We start from the raw sequence: 22,305 nt of genomic DNA on the forward strand, positions 1-22,305 counted from the left end.
CGGGGCGACCGGGTCCCTTTCCTTCGCAGCGCCGCCGGACCTTTCCTTTCCCTTCCCTCGACGGGAAGCCCGCGTGTCCACGGGCGGCTGTCTTGCCTCAACCCACCAACCAGGCGACGCCCAGTGTCTACCTGGTCATCCTCAAAAATGATTTTGGCTGGGATTTCCTTGCGAATGATCTTTCCGAAGATCGTGTCGCCACCAGGCCGAGCGGCCTGAGCCTTGGCGATCTCATCAGCCATCTCGACCTCCCTCCCGCGCGGCCGCCCGGGGGAGAAGCTCCGGAGGAGGGAGGAGCCGGGGCAGCGGCCAGAGGGCGGGAGTGCGCGGCCAAGCCTGCGCGCGGACCGCTGCCTGGTCGCCGGAGCTGGTCCGGCGCGTGCGCACTGGCGACCCGAGCTGTAGGGTGCGGCGAGCGCGCGGGAGCCTGCAAGAACCGCCCGACTAGACCCGGCGGGAGGGAGGTTCCTGTTCCGAGACTCTAGGGAGCCGCATCAAGGTCACTTTTCTTTCTTCCTTTAGTGTGTCTTCGGGAATGGAGTTACCGTATACGCCCTTCTTCCCTTGTTTTGAGCACTTTTAGGAAAAATTAGGTACTGTAACTGAAAAGATTTGATAATCCAAGCCTGTATGCTGTCTGAGACACCGTAACACGTAATTTCTCAGCTACAGAAGGTCTTGGCTCCTTGCATCAGGTTTTTTTCTCCCTCTAGCAGTGGTTTTCACGGCACGTTAAAATCACTTGAGGAACTTTTGAAAAAGCCTCTTGAATCTGGCCTCACTTCAGATCAGTTAAATCAGACGCCCGGGTTGGAACCCAGGCATCCGTAATTTGTAATCGTCCCTGGAGTGTCCTACAAAGACTTCTTCCCAGAAGTCATCAACAATGTAAGGTGCCCCACCTTAAAGGAACAATACCTTTCTTAATTTGACAAACCCTTTAAAAGTTTTATTTATTCTAACCCATTTCCCTCTTGCAGTGTCACTAAGGAGCTCCCACTTACAAAATTCTATGGACATTTCCAATTCTCGTCATACTAAACCTCTTGCTACCATTTGCTACTGTCGACCATTTCCTCTTTTCAGGAATAGTCTTCACTCTCCTAGTCTTCTCATACCTCTCTGGGTGCTGTTTCTCCTTCACAGTAAGCCCCCAGTTCCAGACTTCTCAATGGGTTCCGTTCTTGGCCCTCTTCTCTAGCTAGTATTTAATTTCCACATATCCTTATTAAGAAAACTTAACCATAGCTCCAGAACTACTTATGCAATTATACTTTACCAGTTTGTATTGTTTTGTCCACTACCAACAAAAATTATTGATAGTGGATCCTTTGAATTTCAAGTATCCCATTTGCTACTTTTGCATAGCAACAACATTACTGGGGCAAATGGCAAAATCTAAGTAATGCCTATAAATTAGATAACATAACTATGAAAATTATGTTAATTTCTTCACATAACCATGGCAGAATGATCAAAATTAGTTGATCTGGGGTGAGGTTTTATAACTTAGGTTTCTAAAATGTTTCCAAGTCATATACTTGCTACTGGCCCTGAAATCCTACTTTGAGACCCACTGATGTAAGAGACTGACCTTTTTTGTAGGAATAAAAAACAATGAAGTATTTAGGACTACATGGCTATCGTGTCTGCAGCTCTGTTTCAAGCAGGAAAAAAATACAAAAAATGTTCATATATAGAGACCTAGAAAAGGATAACGCCATTTGTAGTAAAATGTTAACATTTGGGGAATCCAAATGAGACATATATGCAAATCTTGTTATTCTTGCAACTTTCCTGTAAGACCAAAATTGTCAAAATAGAAAGTTAAAAAGAAGAGATATATACTGGTTTGGATGATAAATGTGGTCATCTTTCACTCAGATTTTTATCAAATACAGAATAATGATTCAACAGTATGTATCTCCTGACCTATCTTTCCCCTTAATTCCAAATTGGTCTAGAGTATATATTATTGCCTACTCACCACTTCAATATGGATGTCTATCAGGCATTTAAAATTTGTATTTTCACTCTTTGCACAGCAAACAAACAAAACTCCTTTTGCAGCATTCTACATCTATTATATCATTCACCAAATTGCTCAAGTCAAAAGCCTTGAACTCATCCTTAACTCTTCTTTCTTATACTTGCAATATATATCATGCATCTAATCATTCCTCACCTCCTCTACTACATCACCCTACTCCAAGCCATTATCATCTCTTGCCTGGAGTACTTTGAGAGCCTCCTAGCTAGCCTCTCTGCTTCCTCTGTAGTCAGTTTGCATTCAGCACACAAAGCAATTTTTATAAAATGCAAATCATCATGTCACTCTCCTGCTGGTAAGGCATTTCATCACAGAAATAAATCTGAAACCTTTGCCTTGGCATATAGGTAACTTATGTGATCAGGCCCATGACTGCTTCTCCTACTTCATTTCCTTCCATTGCAACCTGATTAACTAGCTAGCTTTACCCCAGCTGGGTGTGGTAGGCAGAATATGCCCAAGCCCCAATCTCTGGAGCCTACGAATATGTTACTTTACATGGTAAAAGCGGTTTCCAAATGTCATTAAATTAAGAATCTTGTCATAGAGGAGAGTTCCTGGATGTCCAGGTGGGCCCAATATAATCACAGGGACCTTCATAAGTGAAAGATGGACACAGAAGAGAGAGAAGGAGATAAGACAATGGAAGCAGAGGTGACAGTCAAAGATTGAAGATGCTCTCCTATTGATTTTGAAGATGGAAGGGGCCACAGACAGGTAGCATTCTGCAAGTCACAAGTCTGAGTTTCACTGGGCTAAATTCATGGTGTTAGCAGGGCCGCATTCCTTCTAGAGGCTGTAGGGAAGAGCAGTTCCCCTACCTTACCTTCTAGAGGGTACCTGCATTTCTTGGCTTGAGGCCCTTTCCTCTATCTTCAGAGCCAGCAGCAGAGCATCTTCAAATCTCTCCCTGACTCTCCTTCCTTCTTCCACTTATAAGGATCTTTGTGATTACATTGGGCCCTCCAGACAATCCAGGATACTTTTCCCATTTCAAAATCCTTAATTTGGGGCGCCTGGGTGGCTCAGTCGGTTAGGCCTCCGACTTCGGCTCAGGTCAGATCTCACGTTCGTGGGTTCGAGCCCCGCGTCAGGCTCTGTGCTGACAGCTAGCTCAGAGCCTGGAGCCTGCTTCCGGTTCTGTGTCTCCTTCTCTCTCTGCCCCTCCCCCTCTCATGCTCTGTCTCTCTCTATCAAAAATAAATAAAACATTAAAAAAAAAATTAAAAAAAATCCTTAATTTAATCACACCTGTAAAGTACCTTTGTCTCATGAAGTAACATCTTCAAAAGTTACTAGGATTTAAACAGAGATGTCTTTTGGAGGCCTTTGTTCTGCCTACTGTATAGCTGCATGAACTTATGTAAGGAACAAGTTGGAATTTCTTGTTCAGTTCTGGGTCCCATACTTTGAGATGTTTCCAATCTAGGTTGTATTCCTATAATAACTAAAATAGTCCCCTCATTTATGGAACAGCTGAATGAATCATACAAATTTATCTAAAAGAAGCTTCAGTAATGAACTGATTTGGGCACAATAGTAATTATCTTTTCAAGTATGGGCAGATGAGGGATTTTACTTAACTGACTACAGGACCTTAGGTAACTGGATATTAATAAACTGAATTTTCAGGGAACTGGGCTATGATTCTAAACTGGAAATGAAAAGCATGTTTCAATCTTTCTTTAGAAATCAGAAGGCAGAATCATGCAATGTCACAAGATCATCTTTTGTTTCCTGGATATTATTCCTGTTTCCAGTAAATTTGGTTTAATTGCTTGGTTATGTTAATCACCCATCTGCAGATCCAAGGAATTATAATTTCAAAAGTCAACTATTATCTTCCTATTCTCATGATGACTTGGAATATTCTTTAAACTGATGTGAATCACAGAGAAGGAAAAAGGTCTTGAAGATCCATTGCTTCACATCTTTCATTCCTAATAAAAAGTCAGTTTTAACTAAACGTTAACCTGAAATCCTGTGGAGTAGGGGAGGCAAACAACGATTATGCAATGGGGGAAAGGTTCAGATTTTTGAGGCTTTCAAGTCCTAAGCTAAAATATACTTAAATAACATTTCCAACCTCTTGACCAGTAAAACCAAGAAGTAGGGTAAGCCAAGTAAACAGAATGTGTCTAGGGTAAGACTGGATTTTCAGGTGCAGCATAGGGATTTATATCGCAGACTTCTATTTACTAGTGGTATGGTCTTGATTAATTCTACCTCTCCTTTTTGGGAAATTAAATGAGACCGGCACTTTGGGAAATCAGCATTCCAATCAACGGCCGCTATAGTTCGTAGGGTTTGGACCTTATTTATGCACACTCTAGAAACTGGGAAACGTTAACATAAGGATTCTTTAATAAATAACTTTAACCCCCAAGCCATATAACGCATAGGTGCAGAAGCCATCCATTAAATGTACCCCACCCTCAGCCCCCTGACTTTGCTTCAGAAGAGACCGGAAGTGACTCTGCCCCTAACTAACATGGCGTCCAGGTGATTTCCGTTCTCCTCCCTCCAGTAATCGTGCTCTGCAGCCTCTCGCGATCTTGCCAGAGTGCGGCAGTTTCCAAACCGTCCCCAGTGTGCCTTTGAGGGGGCGGGATTACGGAAGGGTTTTGCGCAGCGATTGGTTGCGGCAGTGTAGGAACGTGCTTTCAGGGGGTTGGATGGTCCACGCCAGGCAGTGATTGGTTGTCTAGAGGCGGGGCGACTCGATCACTGAAGAAGTCCCCGCGGCCGCGCGGAGAGCCATGGGTCAGGCGGCCAAGGTGACTGGGGTCCGGGTAGGGTTCGGGTACGATACCAACGGGGAGGGAAAGCGGTGGCATTGCGATGTTTATATGCAACCTCAGTAGATATGGGTTCAGGACCCTTCATGGAGGATGTGGACGTTGCCACTGCGGAGCCGGGTGACCAACCCCCATGGGCCGTCGAGTTTTGTGCTGGTGCGTAGGGAACGGTGACACCATTGCTTCTTCCCTCTTCTGAGGTGCCGAAGTATTTATTTCTAAGTCGTGCAAGGCTACGACTTGTGTTCTGCCCCTGTTACGTCGCCACACCGAGTGTTTGTGTGAGGGACCACTTTTACATCCTTAAGAGGTGGACGAAACGCCAGAGGCAGTCCTGCTCCAAAACCATCCTATGAAAAGCTTAGTCAGATAACCGGAAGGAAGGTACATCGAAGTCGGAACCAAGGATACCGAGGCCCTGCAGAATCATTTGCCAAAATTAACACGTGCGGAGACAGAGCAACGTCCCATGAGACCTGAGTGCTCTGAATGGGCTTGGGAAGTGATGTGCCACCAGGCACTTCCCTGGTCTCAGATTCATTTCTAAGGTGTACTGATGGCCGTACCTGACTGGGGCACAAGTCTCAGGACTAGCCATTCCTAACCTTAAATAAGAGCATGACTTGTTGGGTCCTGTCGCTGTCACTGGCTGCAGTATAAGCATGGAAAGGTGAAAATAGCTTGTTATCCCGTAGTGAGGAAAAGCACTGCTTATGGGTGGTCAACAATAAGGAACAAACAAGCGGTGCCTAGTGTTTCAGTGAATTTGGTGTCTGCAGTACATTTTAGTGTATGTCACAGCACCAAGAGAAGCAATTTTAAAGAGTTATTCAAATAATTTATTGTGTATTCGTAATAGCTATCAGTAATACCTTAGAGCCAGCATTTAGCCTACACTGTCTAGGCATAGTGGATGCAAGATAAACAGAACATCTTTGCTTCATAAAAATAATATAGCAGATAACAGATTTTGAATGGAAAATACAGTGTATTTTGTGAGCTTATTACTGGGATTTAACCTCTCTGGAGGGATGCAAAAAATATATATAGAAGTATAAATTGGGTCCTGAAGTTTGATTAGGACTTTGCTAGAATGAAAAAAAATTGCTAGAAGAGAGAAGAGTATTCCAGAAAGGGGAAGTAGTATATGGAAAGTTGTTGAAGAGGGGAGGTGCTTGAAAAACTTGAATTGAAAAGAAATTAAATAGGATTCATTCCAAAAACACTTTTTGGGGAGACCTATCATGTATAGAAGGTACTTACAGTAAGTTACTGTGAAGGATACAAAAGTGACCAAGAAGTCTTTGAGGTAGTAGGGTACCACAGTAAGTAAGCATCTGATTAACATACAATGTCAGAAAAAAAAAAAACCATACAATGTCTGAAGTACCTAATGCAGTGTATGTTCCTCAGGAACATACAATCCAGACATAGAAAGGACAGGTAAGTAATTATCTAAAGTTAAACCCTGGGGCACCCGAATGGCTCAGTCGGTTAAGCATTCAACTTTGGATCCGGTCATTATTTCAGAGTTTGGGAATTCAAGCCCTGCATGGGGCTCTCTGCTGTCAGCACAGAACCCACTCCAGATCCTGTCTCTTTCTCTCTCTCAAAAATAAACATTAAAAAAATTTTAGGTGAAAGCTTGTTCAGAAAATTTCTCATACACTCTTAATATTAATCCATTATCTAAGAAAATTGAGACAAAGGCTGAGTAACTTGTCCAAGCTTACAATGTCAACATCCTATTCCAACTGATCTGCCTGTAAACAACTCACTTTCCATATAACTACCTAAATTATCTAAATATAAGCCAGTGAGGAAGAGAAGATAATCTGTGACTTGGCTTTCTTCCTTTTAATAAAGACTTGTTAACTCCTAGGTGATACTAGCTCTTACAGCTCCCAGGGAGTATTGATGGCATTTTCTTTTCCTTATACTAGTTCTTTTAAGTTTTCATTTAAGTTCCAGGTAACATATAATATTAGTTTCTGGTGTACAGTGTAGTGATTCAGCTCTTCCGCACAACACCTGATGCTCATCAGAAGGGCCTTCCTTAACCCCCTTCACCTAGATAACCCATTGCCCCTACCACACCTCTCACCTGCTAACCATGAGTTTGTTTTCTATAGTTAAAGGTTTGTTTCTTGGTTTGCTTCTCTCCCTTTTTTTTTCCTTTGCTCATTTATTTTGTTTCTTAAATTTCACCTATGAGTGAAATCATATGATACTTGTCTTTCTCTTACTGACTGATTTCACTTAACATAACACTCTAGCTCCATCAGTGTTACAAGTGGTAAGATTGCATTCTTTTTGATGGCTGAGTAATACTCCATTTTGTATATATATTTATCACATCTTCTTTATCCATTCATCATTTGATGGACACTTGGACTGTTTCCATAAGTTTGCTCTTGTAAATAATGCTAGTATAAACACCGGGATGCATATAACCCTTTAAATTAGTATTTTTGTACTCTTTGGGTAAATACCTTGTAGTGCAATTGCTAGATCATAGGGTAGTTCTATTTTTAACTTTTTGAGGAACTTCTGTAATGTTCTCAAGAGTAGCTGCCCCAGTTTGCATTCCCATCCACAGTGCAAGAGGGTTCCCCTTTCACCACATCCTTGCCAATACCTGTTCCTTGTGTTTTTGAGTTTAGTTATTCTGACAGGTGCGAGGTGGTATCTCCTTGTAGTTTTGATTTGTATTTCCCTGATGATGAGGGATGTTGAGCACTTTCATTTGTCTATTAGTCATCTGTGTGCCTTTGGGAAAATGTTTATTCATGTCTTTTGTCCCTTTTTAATTTGATTGTTCATTTTTGAGTGTGGAGTTTTGTAAGTTCTTTGTATGTTTTGGATATTAACCCTTTATCAGATATGTCATTTGCAAATATCTTCTCCCATTCTGCCTTTTAGTTTTGTGGATGGTTTCCTTTGCTTTGCAGAAGCCTTTTATTTTGATATTGTCCCAGTAGTTTATTTTTGCTTTTGTTTTCCTTGCTTTGGGAGACATGTAGGTTGAAGTTGCAATGGCTAATGTCGAAGATGTTATGGCTCCTAGGATTTCTGTGGTTTCATGTTTCACATTTAGGTCATCAATCCATTTTGAATTTATTTTTGTGTATATTGGTTCTTAGATTAGGGACACTGGCTTTTGTACTAATAAAATTACTTTCTTTTTTCCCTACACAACATGTAAATTTTACTTAACTTTACATTTCCCTCAATCCCATGCAACTTGTCTTCCACCACGCTTGTAGTATTAAACTGCCTGCGTTTCTGTGATACGCGATTATCTTTAAAGTCCGTATTTCTCCAAACAGTCTTTTCAAGGCAGTCTCAGCTTTTACTGTCAAGACCTCAAAGTCCTTTCAGACTCTACATATCTCAATTTCAAAGCCACTTCCACATTTTTAGGTACTTGTTACAGCAGTACCCCACTTCCCAGCACTAAAATCTGTTTTAGTTTCCTATGGCTATTCTAACAGTACCACAGACCAGGTGACTTAAAGCAACAAGTGTATTGTCTCACAGTTCTGGAGGCTAGAAATCTGAAATGAAAGTGCCAGCAGAGCCACGCTCCCTCTCAAACTGGGTAGAGTCTCCCCAGCTTCTGATGGTGGCCGTCATTCTTTGATGTTTGTTCACTTTTTGGCTTGCTCTTGTCTCACTGGCAGTTTATGTGTGTCTGTGTGTTCACATGGCATTTTCCTCTTAAGGATACCAGTTATGTTGTATTGGAGCCCACTTTAATGCCCTGATTTTAGCTTAATTACATCTTCAGAAACCCTATTTCCAAATAACGTCACATTTACAGTTACTAGGGACTAAACTTCAACATGTCCTTTAGGGGAACACAATTCGTGCCCTAACAGTATGGATGTACCACAATTTATATACCTATTCATGAATTGATAGAAATTAGGGTTACTTCTACTTTTTTGACTATTGTGAATAATGATACTATGGTTGTTCACGTGTAAGTTTTTGTATAAAGGTATGTTTTCATTTCTCTTAGGTATGTACCTAAGTATGGAATTGCTAGATCATGTGATAACTTTATGTTCAACTTACTGAGCAGTGCCAAACTTTTCCAGACAGCTGCTCCAGTTTGCATTCGTACTAACAATGTACGAGTTCTAATTCTTGCACATACTTGCAGTACTTGTTATTGATTTTTTTTCCACAATAACCATTCTCCTGGGGTTAAGTGTACTTCACTGAGATTTATATTTATAGTTCCCAGATGCCAATTACGTAAAGCATCTTTTTGTGGCCTTAATGACCATTTGTCTATCTTTAGAGAAGTATATGTTCAAATCCTTTGTCTCTGTTTTTATTGTTGAGGTGTTAAAGTTCTTTTTATATTCTAGATACTAACCCCTTACCAGATATATGGTTGGCAAATACTTTCTTCCAATCTGTGCTTGTTTTAGCTCTTTTTTGATAACATCCTTTCCCTTTCTCTTTTTCAAATATATATATGTATGTGTGTGTATATATATGTGTGTGTGTGTGTGTGTGTGTGTGTATATATATATATATTTTAGTTTGTATAAAGATGATCAATGTTTAAAGTTTAAGAAGTCAAATAATGTTACACAGAAATCAATAGATGTCTATTTCTATCTACTCCCAATTCCTGCTCCCCAGAAATAAGTGCTTTTAGTCATTTTAGCTATTCTCATATTTACTTCCATGTTTCTAAATAACATGTTTAAACTGCTATTCATTGTTTTTTTCCCCTCTTTGAAGAGTTACAGTTTGCTGACTGTAACAGTGGAAGTTAAGGACTAAGCTCCCCCTTATACCTTCATCTTCTCATATAAATTGTGGTGAATCAGTTTTTTATTTTTGGTATTACTATGACTGTATAAAATTGTCCACAGTTGAGTCCTCTAATATATGATTACATTGCTTTTTCTTCTAATTCTTTTGTTTTTCTTGAAATTAATAATTTTGTTTTTGTTATCATTGGTTAGTGTCCCACTTATCTGTTCCCAAATTCAATTTGATTTTTTCCTAGGAACATCTTTTCCAGAGCAGTTCAACCTTTGACTATAGACTAGTTGTTTTCTAGGATGGCTACATAAATGCTGACCTGTATTTGTCCTTCACTATCATCTCTGAGTTGGATCACCTGTCTCACTGTTTCTCATATTTTTTCTTTTGTAGTTCATCCCCTTTTGGTGGAACATTTGCCTTTGTAGTTAGGTGATAATTTAGCTGTGTATGGTATACTGAGCCGGACTTTTTTTTCAAGACTTGAAGATCTTAAACCATTGTCTTCTGATAATGATGCTATTTAGAAGTCAAGTGCCAGTCTGATTTTCTTTTGTTTTTTTAGCTTTGAGATTGTCCCTTTTTTTTTTTTTTTTAAGCAGTGTGCTGAACATATATCATGATGTACGATGGTATGGATTTTGTGTTGGGTACTTGGTGGCACTTTATCAGTCTAATAACTCAAGTGCATTACTTGGTGACACTTTCTTCATTTTATCCCCTTTTAATTTCTTTTGTCTGTTTTCTCTGTTCTTTCTTGTTGGAAATCCTATTAATGTAATTGTTGGTTCATCTAAATTATGCTTTTAATTTTCATATCTTTTCTCCCCTCAATTTCTCCCTCTGAATTTGTATTCTACTTCTCAACTGGTTTTTTCAACTTAATATTTTCTATCACTCATTTGTTATCTGAGAGCTTTTGGGGATTTTCTGAATGTTCCTTTTTTAATTTACTGTAACTTCTTTTTATTGTAATTCCATCTCTGCAGTCATTTTGTTTCTGAGTAAGTTCATTGTGGTTTGGTCTTTGTTTTGTTTTGTTTTTTATTTTTTATTTTTTGCTGCATGTTTCCTGTTTCTCTTTTGGTGTCTGCTTTTGATATAGGTTTTCTAATATATGCAAATATTTAACACAAGGGGATACTTGGTAAATAAATATTATGCATTATGTATTTTGTCTAATAGACTGGAAGAAAGGAGGGAATGGTGGCTGAGTGATAAATCTGTGTTAAGTAGTCTAAGCAAGCGAAGGGAGAGTCTGAGATTAAATGATTTTCAGGGATGGAGAAAATTGAAAACATTAGAGAGGCATTCCTTAAGTTTCCATATGAAACATAATGTATATTTAAAGAATTGCCTAGAGATTTAAAGCTTGAGAAATTCAGTGTCTTCTAGTCTCTGAAATTAAGAGGACAGGAGAAAAAGCAATATTGGGGGAACAGGATTGAGTATGTTTTTAGATTTGAGAAGCATGAAGTAGCCTTGGCTTAACACTTAAGCCTCGACACAGTCTGTTTTCTACCCAAATGTCAGACTCTTTTCTCTCTGTCTTTAGCACAGTCTTTGAACATTCATTAGTCTCAGTATTCCACTTCTCTTTTGGACAATCACAAACACGCTTTGTTAAATTATCCGAACCATCTTCCTTCTTGGTCTCTTAAGATACATACTGGGGTCATGATTTTGTGTATATGTGTGTATATGTGTGTGAAACTTTGGAAACAGATGAAGGCCTCAATATATTAAGAAAATTGCGAACAAATGCAAACCAGACTGACGGACTTTGTTAGTAGGTGATAGTAGACTGGTTTTGGTAGGGAGATTATTAACTTTTAACCATCCCTTGTTTTTTCTAAGAACTTGGTATTATTTTTTAAATAAAGCTAATCTTTTTTTAATTTAAAGATAAATAATGAAGGGGAAGTTATTTTGGCAAACCCTCATTTTCACCAGCTACATTGAAAAATAGTCTAAGTAGGGGCACCTGGGTGGCTCAGTCGGTTAAGCGTCCAACTTCGGCTTGGGTCATGATCTCACAGTCCATGGCCTCGAGCTCCGCGTCAGGCTCCGTGCTAACAGCTCAGAGCCTGGAGCCTGCATCACATTCTGTGTCTCCCTCTCTCTCTGCTCCTCCGCCACTCACTCTCTGACTCTTTCTATCTCAAAATAAAATAAAGACATAAAAAAAAGAGCTTTCTGATCTGCCATCTGCAGTGGAAACGTCACCAAGATGCAGATTTTCTTGAAAATTCTTACAGGGAAGACCATCACTCTTGAGGGCGAACCCTCAGATACAACAGAAAATGTGAAGGCCAAGATTCAAGGTAAGGAAGGCGTACCTCCTGATCAGCAGAGCTTGATCTTTGCTGGCAAGCAATTGGAAGATGGATGTACTTTGACTACAACATTCAAAAGGAGTCTACTCTTCATCTTGTGTTGAGACTTCCTGGTGGTGCTAAGGAAAGGAAGAAGTCTTAAACCACTCCCAATAAGAATAAGCAGAAGAAAAAGAAGATTAAATTGGCCCTCCTGAAATACTATAAGGTGGATGAGAATGGCAAACTCAGTTGCCTTTGTCAGGAGTGCCCTTCGGATGAATGTGGTGCTGGAGTTTTTATGGCTAGCCACTTTGACAGACATCATTGTGACAAATGTTGTCTGACCTGCTGCTTCAACAAACCCGAAGACAAGTAATTATATATGGTTAATAAAAGACATGACCTAAAAAAATAATAAATTTAAAAAACTTTATTAAAAAGAAAAATAGTCTAACAAAGACAAGAAATACTGTTTAATCCTTGTAATTATAGAAAATTTGAATTTTTTCTTTTGAGATCTGAAATCTGAATATTTTTTTTTTACAGGTTTTACAGCTCTTTAAAACATTACACAGGACCAGACAACAGGTTTTTAAAAATGATACCAGAGCATTAGAAGGTATGTTTATTTTTTACCCCTTTGGAATAAGGCCATTCTTCACATGGCTACTAATGTATCTATGAAAACTTACGTGTTTTTTTTTTAGAGAGTGATCTTCACTATCTCTCCCCTAATGTTGTTATGTTTATAAAGATTAGTTTACATTATACTTCTTTGAGGAGTATTTTCTTAAAAACTTTTTAATGATTAAGTTCTTATAAACAATCAGAAAAAATCAGAATTTCATTGTGATCCATTGCTTGCTTTATGTTCAAGCCATTAAACTTATTTTTCTATATATAATCCCATTTTTACCCTAAGACTAGGTACGACCATAGAGTTAATGCCATGTTTCATTCTAGGGGTGATAGCAGTGATGATATAGAATCTATCCCAAATGATTATAATTTTATATTTCACTGTTTTAAGTGGCTTCTTTCTTACCTGGAAATAAGAGTTCTAAAGCTTGGTTTCTGTGTTGGTCATGTTATTTATCTTTATATATTTCTAAAACTTTTTAAGAGGGCACCTAGATAGTGTACTTGCTGTTCCCTAGGAATCCAAGTTTTTGTAATTCACCAAAAATAATTTCTTGAATATTAATTATATAATAATATAATGTATGCTTTATTTGGTATATACTTTACTAAATTAATTTAATTATACATCCCTGTGAGGTAGTCACTATTATAATTTCTGTTTTCTTCAGATGAAAAAACTGACAAAATGTGAAAGGATTTCTCCTACATCATACTTAGTGAGAGGTAGAACTGAGATTTAGCCTAAGCAGTTTGGCTTCAAAGCCCAAATCTTCACCATAATCCCATTTTCAAGCATAGAAAGAAACTTTTCTGGTTAGTTTCCATCAACAGCATATTTTTGTTACTTTAAGTGTTTTTAAGTGACATAAGAACAGTTCATATTACATAATTAGTAAGCACTTTTCATGGGTTGTTCCATTAAATGTTCACAGCATTAATAAGGCAGTTGTCAGATTAGACTAAATTATGCAATAATGATGACAAAATGTCAGTGGTGTACATGAATAAAAGGTTTATTTATCACTCACTTTACATGTTAGCCAAGCCACTTTTATATATGTTTTGTTCCTATATCTGTGTGTGTGTGTGTGTGAGTGTGTGCATGTAGTTTAACAGGTTTGTAAATGTTGTGTTTTGCAATCTTAAAACATTTTAACTGAAATGTTTAGATTTATGGAAAAACATTAAATGGGATTTATTAGACTCTAATAGCTGGAGGTACACAAATGAAATTGGAAAAAGCAGGAAAAAAAAATATTAGAGTACTCGAGTGTATTCGGTTTAATTAGAAATTTGCTAGCCTGTCAAAAGCTCTCTAAGACACTTGTTTAATAAATATCTTATTCTTATCATATGTTTTCCTTGAGGAAAAACTATCTCGGCTACTAGGGAATTAGTCATTCATAATGAATAACTTAGAAATTCTTGGGGCAGGAATTATAAACTAGAAAAGAAATAATTGGATATATTTTTTTCTTTCTCTAGCAGCCAGAATAAAGATAAATGAAGAATTCAAAAGTAACAAAAGGGAAACTTCTCCCAAGAAAATAGAAGAGGTACAGTAACTGAGTCTTTCAATTATAACAAATACCTTATAAGTTTTCTTAGCCAGTAGAGGAAATGATGAAAATAGAGGAGTTAATAAAAAATTATTACTTGATAGTTAAGCATCACAGCTGTATAGTTCACTTGTTTGGTATGGCTCACCTCTTCAGGGTCATCTTCCTACATGCTTAAGACAGAAAGTTTACAGGTGAAAAGAACATGGATGTAGCTATGGTCAGAGCAAGAGCAGCTGAACCAATCCAGAAATCCACAGAAATTCTGTCTTCACCTAAGGCAAGTGACTGAAACTAAGAAAATGAGTATTAGAACTGCAAAAAGAACTTCTCTATTCATTTAGCTCTACGAGATGGACTTTTTTTTTTTTTAATTCCTATCTTGGCAGTGAAAGTTAATCAGCCAGTTTGTGAACTATTTCTTGCTTTGCCTTTTGGTTACTTGCTCTAGTTGAAGACAGTCTATCTACTGACACTGATCTGTGAACTTCCTAATATTCTCAGTATGTATTCATTTTAAAAAATGCACAATGATGTGTTTTTTGTATAAATTCATATTGCATATACATATATATTGTCTCTTTTTAACTTCCTAAGTGTTTCTGTATCTCCTTTTGTATAAGTGTAGGGAAAGAACCCTTAGGAAGAAAACAAAAAATGGAAAATTGTTTGCAGGGGTGGTTGTAATTCCAAGAATTAGTTTGGTTTAATAAAATCTACATATTAACTTTTCTTTTTTTATATATAAAAAATGCATTTATTTTCAGCAGAGAAAAATGTCACTTTTAGAATAGTAAATAGCGGGGTGCCTGGGTGGCTCAGTCTTAAGCCTCCGGCTTCGGCTCAGGTCAGATCTCACGTTCGTGGGTTTGAGACCCGCGTCGGGCTCTGTGCTGACAGCCAGCTCAGAGCCTGGAGTCTGCTTCCGGTTCTGTGTCTCCTTCTCTCTCTGCCCCTCCCCCTCTCATGCTCTGTCTCTCTCTGTATCAAAAATAAATAAAACATTAAAAAAAATTTAGAATAGTAAATATCTATAATGGTCAAATTAATGAGACAAAATGAGGTATCCTGAGCATTTCGATCCCTGTAATATAAAGCGAAAGATTTCACTTAACCATCTGGTGGGGCAAACAGGGACTCTGTAATTTTTTTCATGGCAGAAGTTAAGATGACATCATAAATCATAACTTGAAGAGAAGGTAAAAGATGTATACAAAACTTTGTATCATTTGCTATTCAGTAGACTGATTAATAATAATAAGAATGTGGTAATTACTTTTTAAATTTTGAAATCATAAAAAAATTTAAATTGAAGTCTGTTTATATCAACCAAACTGGGAGGGGAACTATAATCTTCTAAATTTTCCTTATGAAGCACTAGTTTAACACTAACCAGTATAGAAATGAGATATTTGTTATATAAAATGTATATTTTCTATGTTTTGGAATTCTGCATATGTTGAATAGTAGTTCTTAGATAATCACATTGCTCTGTATTAGAAAGTTAATGAAATCTTGATGCCAAAAGGAATTTTAGGTATCCTTTACACCAGCAGTTCTCAACTCTTTGATGCCAAGACCTTTTTAACTTCCTTAAAAGTTGAAGACCTCCAAAAATGCTGTTCATGTGGTGTCTCTATCAGTATTTACTATAGTAGAAATTAAAACTGAGAAATTTTTGAAATATGTATTGTCTAAAAATAAGCACATTACATGTTAACAGATACACTATTTTTGGAAAATAACCATATTTTCAAAAAATTTAGTGAGAAGAGTGGGCATTGTTTTATATTTTGTAATCTCTTTAAAGTCTGGCTTAATAGCAATCAGCTAAATTCTCCTATCTGCTTTCTCATTCAGTCTGGTGCAGTGTTTTTTTGGTTCAAATATATGAAGGGGCACCAGGGTGGCTAAGTCTGTTAAGCGTCAGACTTTCAGGTCATGATCTCACAGTTTGTGAGTTTGAGCCTCACATCAGGCGCTTAGCTGTCGGCACAGAGCCTGCTTCAGATCCTCTGTCTCCCTCCATCTGCCCCTCCCCTGTGTGCATGCTCTCTCAAAAATAAATAAACATTAAAAAAAAATATATGAAGAAAATTTAGCCTCACACAGATGTGTAGTTGGAAAAGTGTCTGAGTATAGAATAACCTTTTCAAATGAATTGAACATTCTTTGATAGTACACTTCAACAATTTGTAAATTTCCTGAAGGGTTAGTTGCATTGTGGAACTCTGTTATCTGTTAGACCCATGGGTGGAGAGAAGTAGGTAGATAAGTAGATGCATTTTTTTTTTTTTTTGGCTCCTGGATTCGAATAGACCATCTCTTGCTTATCCTCTATGATTTCCCCTTGTCCCTGTTGCTCATCTAGCCATTTCCAGCCTTAGACTTTTGAGTCAATTCAGTTTATGCACATCCACCAACGAAGACACCCATATTTTTCCCTTCTCTCTCCTGCTCAGTTCCTTCATGGGTCTGTTGGGAGGTGAGGCTTTGCTCTTCTGTATCCATTAATGGCATCTACTTTCTTTTAATGCTGAGACCAAAAACCTTGGTGGTCTCTTTCTTGATTGTTTTCTTTCACTCTTATATCCAACCTGTCAGCCAATTCTGTTGACTTAACCTTCAAAATACATCCAGAGTTCTACCACTTACCATCCTTCCCATCATTACCTCCTAGTTCAAGCCACCATCATCTCTCACTGGATTATTATAAAAGTGTCCTACTGGGTGTCCCTTCTTCCTCCCTAACTGCCTAGAGCCTATTCCCCAACACTTTTAAAGGTAGATTGAGCCTTTTATTTTTATCAGTTTTTATTCTATTTTATTTTTTGTATTAAGTAGGCTTCACACCCAGTGTAGAGCCCAGTACGGAGCTGGAACTCACAACTCTGTGATCAGGACCTGAGCAGGAATCAACTTAACCAACTGAGATACTCAGGTGCCCCAGATTGAGCCTTTTAAAAAATATAAAGGCAGGTCTTATCACTCTTTACTCAAAATCCTCATAGCTTATCATCCCAAAGTAAAATCTAAAGTCCTTACCATGGCCTATAAGACTATATCTGTCACCTGAGCCCTGTTCACTTCCCACCTCAGCTCACCCTACTGTCCTTCCTACTCTTCCAGTCTCAGTGTGTTCTTTGACAGCACTGAGATTCACCAAGAACTTTCCTCTCAGGGCATTTATGCTTTTGCTTCCTAGGATTTCTTCTCCAACATGCCCTCACATTTTCATTTAGTAGATTTAATCTGTCTTTCTCTTGGAATGGATCTTATAACCAGGTATGATTTTATAACATTTTGCACCACTGACTTGGAAAATACAGGTTCACTAAGTAATGCATATCTTCCAAATGTTGACATAGTTCAGTATGTAATATTTTAAAATTATATCTATTAATGTCAATATCCATCTCATAAGAAAAATTCTTAAGTATTGCGGAACTATCAAGCTCATGGTGGCAGATACAATTTCCCTAGAATTTTTTCTTGAAAACTTGAATTTTGTCATTGTCAGCAAATACAATTAGTTATTTTCTTAAAGTAACAGAGTTAACTTACTCAATTTTTTATAAAATTTGTTTACATTTATTTATTTTTGAGAGACACAGAGAGACAGATTACACGTGGGGGAGGAGCAGAGAGAGAAGGAGACACAGAATCAGAAGCAGACTCCAAGCTCCGAGCTATCAGCACAGAGCCTAATGCCAGGCTCAAACCTCGCAAATTGTAGATCATGACCTGAGCTGAAATCAGATGGTTAACTGTCTGAGCCATCCAGGTGCTCCTACTTACTCATTTTTAAGAAAATGTTTTCCAGATACCTAAGTATGAATAATCATAGTTTGTCTTCAGTTCATGAAGAAAACTGTACTTTTGCTCACAACTCAAACAACGCAGATTTTCTAGTGTCATGAAAAGCATTTTGACTTCATGGTATCTAAAAGGTTTTCAAGGTACCTCAAGTGTCCACAGCTTTAAGAATCATTATTCTAGTCCATTTCTTCATTTCTCATATGAGGAGTTCTGAAATGTAGAGTAGGTTATTAACTCAAGGCCTTATACTTAATGATAGAGCCAGATTTGGAATCCAAATATCTATACTCTTAATTCAGTATTCTTTTTAGTGTTTAATACATTCAGCTGTATAAAAGAAAGGTTCAGCCATCTCCCGAAGAAAACAATCCTTTTTTTTTTTTTTAGTTTATGTATTTATTTTGAGAGCGAAAGAGGGTAAGAGAGAATCCCATGGAGGCTCTGCCCTGATAGTACAGAGCCTGACGCCAGGCTCAAACCCATAAACCGTGAGATCATGACCTGAGTTGAAACCGAGTCTGATGCTTAATAGACTAAGGTACCCAGGCACCCAAAAAACAGCATTTTTAAACATTTTAATCTTTAGTTTATACTTTAGAGAGAGAGAGAGTGAGGGAGAGTGGCAAAAAGAGAAAGAGAATCTTAAGTAGGCTTCATACTGTCAGTGAAGCCTGATGTGGGGCTCGATCTCACAAACAGGAGATCATGACCTGAGCCAAAATCAAGAGTTGGGTGCTCAACCGACTGAGCTACCCCGGCGCCCTCCACAACAACATTTTTAACATATAAAATATATATTCCAAGAAAAAATAATCTATTTTGGAACAAGATATGGAGTGGATGGACAAAAGTTAAAAGTACCCACATGTCTATATTTTCTGTATGCTTGGAATAGTTACAAAAAGTTAAAGGCAGTATTACTGCCTGACTAACAGAATATGTATAGTTTTCAAAATCACTGCATTCTATCTGGACCATTGAAAAAAACACCCAAAGGATTTATTCTGTTTGGTTTTCTTAACAGCTAATAAAAATAGGTTCTGATGTTGAATTGTTACTCAGAACATCTGTTATACAAGGTATTCACACAGACCACAGTACACTGAGTAAGTAAAATTTAAAATGTTTTCTGACTTTGATATATTTTAAACTATTTAGCAATTGCAGTGCTTTTAATGCTGATTAATGAAACAACTTGATTTTGCCAGACAGTGTGGTATATCCTATATACATTTGTAAGGCTACCATTAAAAATGCTAGATTATGAAACTTTATTTTACTAGATTTTTTCTTTTTCTTTTTTAAATTTATTTTTCCTTTTTATCTTAACTACTGGTTATATTATAGAACTATAGTTATAAAAACAGTATGATTATTTTTTCATCATATTTATTATTGTGTTATCAATTATTACCTACTTAGACTGTTTCTTTACCTTTTATTCTTTGGTTAGAGTTATTTTAATTTAGAAGAATTGGGATTATAGGAAATGGAAATATGGTTGAGGATCCTCCATATACCTCCAGATACCTCATAGGACTTCAACAGAATTTTCATGTCACATTATATTTTGTTTGCATTCCCTAAGGTATCTTTGAGGACAACAACAACAACAAAAAGATGACTTTCACATTTTTGAAAATCTTCTTTATTTTTTAATACAGTTTTTCTTTTAATTCAGGTTTTTTTTTATTTTAGAGAGAGAGCATGTATGGGAGCATGGGAGAGGGGCAGAGCGGGGGAAGAGAGAGAGAATCTTAAGCAGGCTCCACACTCAGTGCAGAGCCCAATTTAGCTTGATCACATGACCCTGGAATCATGACCTGAGCCAAAGTCAAGAGTCAGATGCTCAGCTGACTCAGCCACCCAGGTGCCCCAAGGCTTTTTTTTTTTTTTTTAAGTAAACTCTTGAAGTGTAACATACAAACAGAAAAGTGCACAATTATAACTATGCAGCTGGGGAGTTTTCACAGTGAAATAACCATGTAACCACCATACACAGTAATCTGTTTCATAACAATATTACCAGTATCCCTCAAACTACTCATGTCCCTTCCAGATACCCACTTCCAACAAGCTAACCACTATCTTGACTATTAATGCTATAGATTTTTAATTTAGTATAATAAAATGTTTGAACTTATATAAATGGCATCATAAAGGATTACTCTTTTGTCTGGCTTTTTTCAGCATTGTATTTGTGAGATTAATCTATTTTGTTGTGTATAACAACATTTCTATGAATATAGTTTGAATATACCACAATTTATCCATGCTGTTGTTCATATGTGTTCCTAATGTCTAGTGAATATTGATTTCTTGAACATAATTGGATGTGCCTTTTAGTTCAAAATTTATAAATATGAAAAAATAAATTTATATGTGTATATATACACACACACACACACAGTTGACCCTTGAACAGTGCAGGATCTAGGGGTGCTGACCGCATTAGAAAATTCATGTGTAACTTTTGACTACCCAAAGCCTTAACTACTAATAGCTTGCTGTTAATAATCCTTACCGATAACACATATTTTGTGTTAGAGTATCATATACAATGGACTTACAATAAAGTAAACTTGAGAAAAGAAATCATAAGGAAGAGAAAATACATTTATATTACTGTACTGTATTTATAAAAAAAATTAGTATATGATACTTCTAACTAGTTTTCCAGAGTAGTTAGACAAATGTACATTTCCAGCAGCAGTGTCTGGGACCTCCACATGCTTCATGTCCTCACCAGCGCTTGGTACTTTTCATCTCTTTAACATCCTTCCTAGTGGTTGTGTTATGGTATTGCATTGTGATTTCAATTTGCATTTCCTTGGTAACTAATAAAGTATAGCACCCTTTCATTTGTTGAGTGGCCATTTGGATATTTTCTTTTATAAAGTGATTGGTCAAGTCTTTCCCCCCTTTTTCCAAGGGGTTAGCTGCCCTTTTATTATTGATTTGAAGGAACTCTTTGTATATTCTGAGTACATATTCTTTGTTGGATCTGTGTATTACAAGAATCTTCTAATTAATGAATTGCCTTTGATTTTGGTAATGTTGCCTTTTGATGAGAAGTTCTTAATTTTAATCTAATGCTGTTTGTCTATTTTTTCATTTATGGTTGGTACTTTTCTGTCCTGTTTAACAAAATCTTTGCGTATCTCAAGCAAGGTCATGAAGAGATTCTTTAATGTTTGATTTTTTCCATTTAGTTGTTTTATCAACTGGAGTTGATTTTTGTGTATGGTATGAGCTGGGGTCAAGATTTTTTTTAGTTGAAGAATAATTGACACAATGTTAGTTTCCCATGTACAACATGGTGATTTGATAACTCTGTCCATGCTGTGCTAAGCCAAAGTGTAGCACTATTACACTACCATTGACTATATTCCCTATTATGTACCTTAAAAAAAATTTTTTTTAATGTTTTATTTATTTTTGAGACACAGAGATCTAGAGCATGAGAGGGGGAGGGACAGAGAGACAGGGAGACACAGAATCCAAAGCAGGCTCCAGGCTCTGAGCTGTCAGCACAGAGCCCAACACAGGGCTCAAACTCACAAATGTGAGATCATGACCTGAGCCAAAGTCAGAGGCCCAACCGACTGAGCCACCCAGGCGCTCCTACTATGTACATTTTATCCTGTGACCTACTTACTCCATAACTAGAGCCTGTGCCTCCCATTCCCCTTCACTCGTTGTGGCCATTTCCTCACCATTCTCCTCTCTGGCAGCCACCAGTTTGTTCTCTGTATGGATAGGTTTCTTTCTGCTTTTTTTGTTTATCGCTATGTGGGGGTTTGGTTTGGTTTGGTTTGGTTTACATAGAGGTGAAATCATTTGCTGTTTGTCAGAATGTTTTTACATGTGAGTGTCCAACTGACCCAGCTTTATTGAGAAGACCACTCTTTCCCACTGTACTGCAGGGTTACCTTTATTGTAAAATAAAATAGCTACACATGCATTCATCTGTTTCTGAACTTCATAAGCTCAGCAATTAGTTTTTCTATCCATCCATCATATACCTTAATGTCTTGATTATTACAGTCTCATAATAAGTCTTGGTATTTAGTAGTTTAAGTCCTATAGAGTTTTAAAATTATTTTTAAGATCATGAGGATTTATCAAATTTTTAGATCTGAGTGGTATTTATAAGGGCAGTAAACATAATTAATCTAAATTGCAAATTTTAGTCATTACATTTAATCTTAATAATGACCTTCAGAGCTTTTGTGTAGTATAGCCAACATTTTAAACAGGTAGTCACACGGCACAAAAACAGACACATAGACCAATGGAATAGAATAGAGAACCTAGAACTGGGCCCACAA

The 22,305-nt window shown here is 37.4% G+C and overlaps 2 protein-coding genes and 1 pseudogene across 3 annotated transcripts in view; 2 read left to right on the plus strand and 1 right to left on the minus strand.

Annotated features, from left to right (window-relative positions):
• HINT1 (histidine triad nucleotide binding protein 1) overlaps positions 1–375 on the minus strand; it is a 4,544-nt gene extending 4,169 nt beyond the window's left edge. Inside the window, exon 1 of the mRNA XM_029941848.1 lies at positions 132–375. Within this exon, the coding sequence (XP_029797708.1) occupies positions 132–242 (111 nt within the window). The 5' untranslated portion in view covers positions 243–375. The remainder of the gene's footprint in view (positions 1–131) is intronic.
• A 4,373-nt stretch (positions 376–4,748) lies between these two features.
• The window catches only part of LYRM7 (LYR motif containing 7), a 22,936-nt gene continuing 5,379 nt past the window's right edge, over positions 4,749–22,305 (plus strand). Inside the window, exons 1-4 of one of the 2 annotated variants that reach the window (XM_029941850.1) lie at positions 4,749–4,827; positions 12,501–12,573; positions 14,082–14,152; positions 18,999–19,080. In XM_029941850.1, coding sequence (XP_029797710.1) covers positions 4,810–4,827; positions 12,501–12,573; positions 14,082–14,152; positions 18,999–19,080 — 244 coding nt within the window. In that variant the 5' untranslated portion in view covers positions 4,749–4,809. Of the gene's footprint in view, positions 4,828–4,905; positions 5,005–12,500; positions 12,574–14,081; positions 14,153–18,998; positions 19,081–22,305 lie in introns of those variants that run through there. The other variant, XM_029941849.1, reaches the window with a different exon arrangement.
• LOC115294138 lies at positions 11,867–12,330 on the plus strand (annotated as a pseudogene).

The sequence above is a fragment of the Suricata suricatta genome, chromosome 6 (genome assembly GCF_006229205.1).
Source record: "Suricata suricatta isolate VVHF042 chromosome 6, meerkat_22Aug2017_6uvM2_HiC, whole genome shotgun sequence".
NCBI classification, from domain to species: Eukaryota; Metazoa; Chordata; class Mammalia; order Carnivora; family Herpestidae; genus Suricata; species Suricata suricatta.